This window comes from Macrobrachium rosenbergii, chromosome 39 (genome assembly GCF_040412425.1).
Source record: "Macrobrachium rosenbergii isolate ZJJX-2024 chromosome 39, ASM4041242v1, whole genome shotgun sequence".
Lineage (NCBI taxonomy): Eukaryota > Metazoa > Arthropoda > Malacostraca > Decapoda > Palaemonidae > Macrobrachium > Macrobrachium rosenbergii.
In genome coordinates this window covers 12233025-12239403 of record NC_089779.1, presented here as the reverse complement: position 1 = coordinate 12239403, position 6379 = coordinate 12233025, and the positions used below count along the sequence as shown (strand labels likewise).

General features: G+C 37.7%; 1 protein-coding gene and 1 long non-coding RNA gene across 3 annotated transcripts in view; one reads left to right on the top strand and one right to left on the bottom strand.

Moving 5' to 3' along the window:
* LOC136825755 (uncharacterized) overlaps positions 1–6379 on the bottom strand; it is a 494493-nt gene that overhangs the window by 357784 nt on the left and 130330 nt on the right. The window lies entirely within an intron of this gene.
* Positions 1–6379, top strand: part of LOC136825753 (insulin-like growth factor 1 receptor) — a 252111-nt gene that overhangs the window by 197938 nt on the left and 47794 nt on the right. Inside the window, exons 4-5 of the mRNA XM_067082579.1 lie at positions 1128–1264; positions 5986–6175. Of these exons, the coding sequence (XP_066938680.1) occupies positions 1128–1264; positions 5986–6175 (327 nt within the window). The remainder of the gene's footprint in view (positions 1–1127; positions 1265–5985; positions 6176–6379) is intronic.

The following is a 6379-nucleotide window of genomic DNA, read 5'->3' as shown; positions in this document are numbered from 1 at the left end:
TCCAATCTAACGTACAAAATATACAATAACCGAGCTTGCATATGAAATATAAAATATCCTGTATAGACGATATCCAGTCTAACGTAAAAAATGTATAATAACCAAACTTGCATATGAAAGATAAAATATCCTATAATAACGACACCCAATCTAACGTGCAAAATATATAATAACCGAGCTTGAATATGAAATATAAAATATCCTGTATATATGATATCCAGTCTAACGTAAAAAAAATATATAATAACCAAACTTGCATGTGAAAGATAAAATATATCCTATAATAACAACATCCAATCTAACGTACAAAATATACAATAACCGAGCTTGCATATGAAATATAAAACATCCTGTATAGACGATATCCAGTCTAGCGTAAAAAATATATAATAACCAAACTTGCATGTGAAAGATAAAGTATCCTATAATAACGACATCCAGTCTAACGTACAAAATATATAATAACCGAGCTTGCTATGAAATATAAAATATCTTATATTGACGACATCCAGTCTAACATAAAAAATATATGATAACCAAGCTTGCTGTGAAATATAAAATATCTTGTACAGACGATATCCAGTCTAACGTACAAAATATATAATAACCAAACTTCCATACGAAATATAAAATATCCTATACTGACGACATCCAGCCTAATGTAAAAAATAAAATATATAATAACCAAGCTTGCATATGAAATATAAAATATCCTATATTGACGGTATCTAGTCTAACGTAAAAAATACATGATAACAAAGCTTGTGTAGGAAATATAAAATATCCTATACTGACGATATCCAGTCTAACGTAAAAATATAATAACCAAGCTATGAAATATAAAATATCCTATATTAACGACATCCAGTCTAACGTAAAAAATATATAATAACCAAAGTTGTACATGAAATATAAAATATCCTATATTTACGACATCCGGTCTAACGTACATAATATATAATAACTAAAGTTGCATATGAAATATAAAATAGCCTATACTGACGACATCGAATCTAACGTGAAAGATATATGTAATATCCAAAGTTGCATATGAAACACATTGCAACATGTCCTATACTGAAGTCAAGTGTCACCACTAATATTTGTTTTCTCTCTCTCTCCGTCAGAACGAAACGAACAACGCCGAGGTACTAAACAGCTTTCGCTTTCCTCACCTTCGGGAAATCACCAAATATCTTCTGATGACGGGAGTCAGCGGTCTCACTTCGCTCTCTCATATGTTCCCGAATCTCACAGTTATCGGGTAATGTCTTGCTGCAGTTTTCTCGCCAGTTCAACCTTCCTTCGAGTTCGTGAAATCTGCTGCTAATTACTACAAAGTTTGAGGATCTTGTGGCCTCTAAACTGAGTCCTTTGCCATGTATCTTTTTTTTTTTTTTACAAACCTCACCGCCTCATAAAATTTATCTAAACACTTTGCTACACTGAATAATAAAACTATATTCTCTCTCTCTCTCTCTCTCTCTCTCTCTCTCTCTCTCTCTCTCTCTCTCTCTCACACACACAGACACACACACAAACACACATACACACAATTACGTGGCTATTCTGCTCTGTGAAAGCCTGGTTTGCAGGTTGAAGAATAATTTTGGGTTGTTCAATATGAATTTGCGCACATTAATAAAAATGATATTGTCATTGTACCTAAGACAAATAGTGGATAAATTCATTACATTTGTCTTCAAGACAGCAGTAATTCCCCACGACACTTGAGCTTTCGTTCACATAAATTTTACACCAGAAATTTTTTTCTTGATGAAAGCTCCATGAGTCTTGTCTCAAAACAAAGTACCAATGAAATTCAACCGTCAATCAATCATGTTACGCAGGTTACGAATCATGGCCCATAGTTAATAAACTCAACGACATCTGAATCTCTGTACACAGTCACAACCTCTAATAAATTACAGTCTTCAAAACAGCAGGAAAAAGCTTCCAAATCTTAAGGAATCGATTACACAGCAGGAGACCACTAAGTGTTAACGTTGCATATATACAAAACTAATCGAATAAGCGTCCTTAGTTAGCCGGGAGAGTGGGGCGGGGGACTGCCTTCAGTTACTGTACTGCAACGTTTCCCCATTGTGCATTCATGCCAAAGTCATTCTTGGTCCTCATTACATAATGCCTCGTCATAAGATTAACATTACACGTTATGTGCACAATCCTGATGAACCTTTGTCCTCGCTGCAACACAAAGGCTTCTGGAATCTGAAAAGATCTCAAGAATCCATCTGATCTTGGAAAGAAAAGCTGTACTCTTTTATGTGCAGCCACAAATCCAAATGAGGGCGCTTCGTCCGTGACGTAACGAACTCGCAAGCGGAGGAACTTTGTTTCAGAGACAACGGTGACACGCGATCCTAGATGGCATTACTAAACTTATATCAAAACATAACTGGAGCTAGAAAGTAACAGGACGCTTTTATTCTCAAGGGTAATACAGTATTTATTTCAAAATACATTTGAAAAATCTGACCATACTTCATCTTTAAACGCGGGCTAAATTTTCTTTGATAAACAATACCTCACGTCATATATTTCAGTACAAAACACTGGCAACTCTGTACAAAGTTCACTGCTAATCACTTCCAAATATGAACACACAGGAACATACGCACATAGGCCTACACACATGTACTCTGAGACATAGACTAAAATCGGGCCAAAGCTCGAGGTATATTAGTTGGTTTCAACAGGACTTCACAGACCCACAGATCTCACTAGCAACACGACCTTATTATTCTCTCTCTCTCTTTCTCTCTCTCTCTCTCTCTCTCTGCAGGAGGGTAGGGATGGGGGATCTGATAGGGGGCCATAGGTCTACTCAATGAGTCACCAGCCGCCACTGCCTGTTTCTCCCCAGTCCTTGCTTGGGTGTGGTGGGGAGCTTGGGTGATTATCATAAATGTGTATATTCCGAATCAATTCTTACCATTATCTGATACAGATAAGTGAATTAGTTCGCAGGATAATTTAACCATTTCAAAATGTGTTATGGATATTTTACAGACATATGAAATGCAAACATATTAGAATTACAAATTGGCGTAATAGTAACAGCCTTTAAGTAGCACTGGTGCTCTTGGGAAATAGGTACCCCTTAACAAATTAAAGTCCTCCGGGGCCTCTGTAGGCTCATAGGGCAGGCGCTGATCTCCTGTTTCTTAGGCCGACATCCAGTCGGGGGACAGGTCCTAATGCCTATGACACGTGACCAGTGTGTTACCAGGCCCACTGTTTAATTCCCCAGACCGAGAGGGCTGGTACCTATTCTCCTAATGAACCTCATTCCAATAAAATCAATATCTAACGACAGAAGGCAAGCAACGTCTAAATGACCACCCGTACCGAAATCAGACATCCTCAAAATCCTATGGATTAATTACAACCTGGAGATGAAACACATGGGCCCATAAATACCCTTAATGTTCTTTTAAAGCACATTTATTTTAAGAGGAAAGTAGAAAAGTAGTTCCAGTAGAAAAGCTTACTGCTATTCCACTTGAACTGATAATACTGCTTACTTGCAGCAAAAGATGCACTGTTCTGCAAGGGGAGGCGTGTTACTCGTTTTCAGAGAGCGTAATTTCTTTAGATTTACTCTACCTTGCATCACAGCTTTCCTCAGGAGAACAAACTAATCTGTTACACGAACTAAATGCTTCAGTGATTCGATGTGACCAGTAAAATAATTAGTTTACATTTCACATAAAAATCACCGTTTTACCTAATGATATATATCACATAAAAACCACCGTTTTACCTAATAATATATATATATATATATATATATATATATATGTAATACTAAAACTAATAATTTAATTAATCAGATATCCCAAACCTCAAAGATCAAGACTTCACACGAAAAAAAATGTTCTTATGAATTCACAATAATTCTCCCCCTTTAATATTATAATAATCAAATAATGATCAATCATTTTGGTTCAATGCGATCCTTTACATGGATGCCGGTCATAGCTTCCATTTTTCCTGCACAAATACAACACCACATTCTTTAAGTTTAACGTATAGGAGCAGGAACGCGCTCGCGATCACACAAGTGCACTGCAAGCCCCATCAAAAATCGCAAAATTGCAACTGCCATTCCAGTTATTTCCGATAACGACTGAAATCTAGCCAAACCGGGAGTCTCATACAATTGGCGAAACTCGAATGACACTCCTCTCCAAAAGATTAACCTCTGCACAATCAATATAATGCCAACACAATCATGGATTAAATTTTGATCACCCCGAAGTCATCATCAGTCTCTTACCCTACTTTTGATGGGTCTCACTGCCCCCGAGGGGCAACAGTTTTCCAAAAGGTAACGACGAAACGGAGGGGCAATTTGTCACGGCTGCTCAGACGAGCTCTGTCATCTTCTGTGACACCTGACAGTTTTCCTCCACTCGGTTTTCTTTGCGCAAATATCTCGATTAGATGACAGGTCTGCTGCCGCCCATAATCTGCGCTTCACCTTCTAGAATATCTGAGTTACATATCGATGTTAAACCCATGCAGCACAGTTTATTGTTATCCAACTCTGCGACTATTCATGCCGACAAAGCTCCAACAGAATAGAATACCCATTCGCCAAAAAAAAAAAAGAGAAACACAAAATAGCGAATTGATTAGAAAAGATTATTCAAGTGATGTCTACATCACAAAGAACAGAGATTTTAATGCTACAGCATCACGCTGGCACCCGAATGTCTATTATTATTCAGCTGCAAAAGATATAAAAAAAAATACTCGAATGTTATACTGTATTAAAAAATACTCGAATGTTATACTGTATTAGAATGGCGAAAAAAAAAACTAACACGAACAGGAAAGATTTATAGAGAGAGAGAGAGAGAGAGAGAGAGAGAGAGAGAGAGAGAGAGAGAGAGAGAGAGAGAGAGGGGAGGTTGCCGAGAAGGGGTTTACTGTAAAGCGACCGCGCATGGAACGCGGAGATAACAGCCTCCAAAGGCTACCATAAAATCGCTAATATCACACATTTCCATCGGCATCCGACGGACACGACCGAGTCTGGCCTGCCGAGGCGACCAGTGAATAGGGGAGCGTGGCCTCGGGGAAATGCTTAGGCCCGGCGACCTTATCCTAGGAGGCGAACATCTGACGATTTCCCTAATTCAGGCTTCTTGTTCGGGAACACAAAAGAGAAGTCCGGCGTGCTCAGTTCCCTCAACAGTAATTGCTGACATTACAGTGATACGCCGAAGAAGGAAATGTTCCTTAGTAGGAAAGTCAAGACGGATGGACTTATTTTTTTTCTTTTGCCACCAATTATATCTGTCACAAGGTCGCGCGGTTCCTGTGAAGAAATGAAATAATAAGTGCTAAAAAAATAGGAAAAGAGTGTATCGATTCATATCTGTATAATTCATTCGCGATGTGAAGGGTTGCGGTTTTAATTACGCAGTTTTGCAGCGTGACACCATCAGAGCCACACGTACGGAGGTCACCTTTCACACAGACAGAGAGAAAAGGAGATAAAACTTTAAAGCTGATTTTGCCCAGCTAAGAAATTAAATCCGATGAAATAAATAAGGCAAAAAAAATGAAAGAAGAACTACGAAAGACTCTCCAAGTATTTCTACACCTGAAATATACTAGCGTGAGTGGTAAGACTATTTACAACTGAACAAAATGTAGCAAATTTTAAAAATAATCTGTATTTTTCCTAACATATAAACTCGAGTTCTTAACATAGGGATTTAGTTCGCGTTCGCAAGCTTAATCCTTATGTAGAAAACGAGTGTTTGCATTAGTGTAGGAACAAATAGCAAATTTTCAAAGTAATCTGTATTTTTCTAAACATACAAACCTGTAGTTCTTTACACGGGAATTTAGCTTCTATGTAAAGAACGAAGGTTTGTATTAGTGTAGGAACAAATACCATATATAAGAGGAGCCTCTATTTCTATTTTCTTTCTTTCTTTCTCACAGAGGATCCACTCTCCTATACAACTACGCCCTCGTGATCTACCGCGTGCAAGATCTGGAATACTTAGGGCTGTCCAACCTCACAATACTACGAGGGGCCGTCATGATCACAAGAAATCCTAACCTGTGCTACGTCTACACGGTCGAGTGGGAGCAGATCACTAAGAATCCCATCGTTGACAACATCGTCGAGGTATGACATTTCTGTAGATTCTCACCTACTCGAAAATAAATTTTTTTTTTTTTTTTTGTACAAAGCACTGTCGTGATTTAACTCACCCAGTGTTCAAAATTATTGTCTTGTTCATCTGCCTCAAATAAAATTAACTTAAAAAGTATTCCTGCCAAAAAATAATTCCAAACTGTCTAAAAATAAGTAAAAAGCAAATATTCGCTA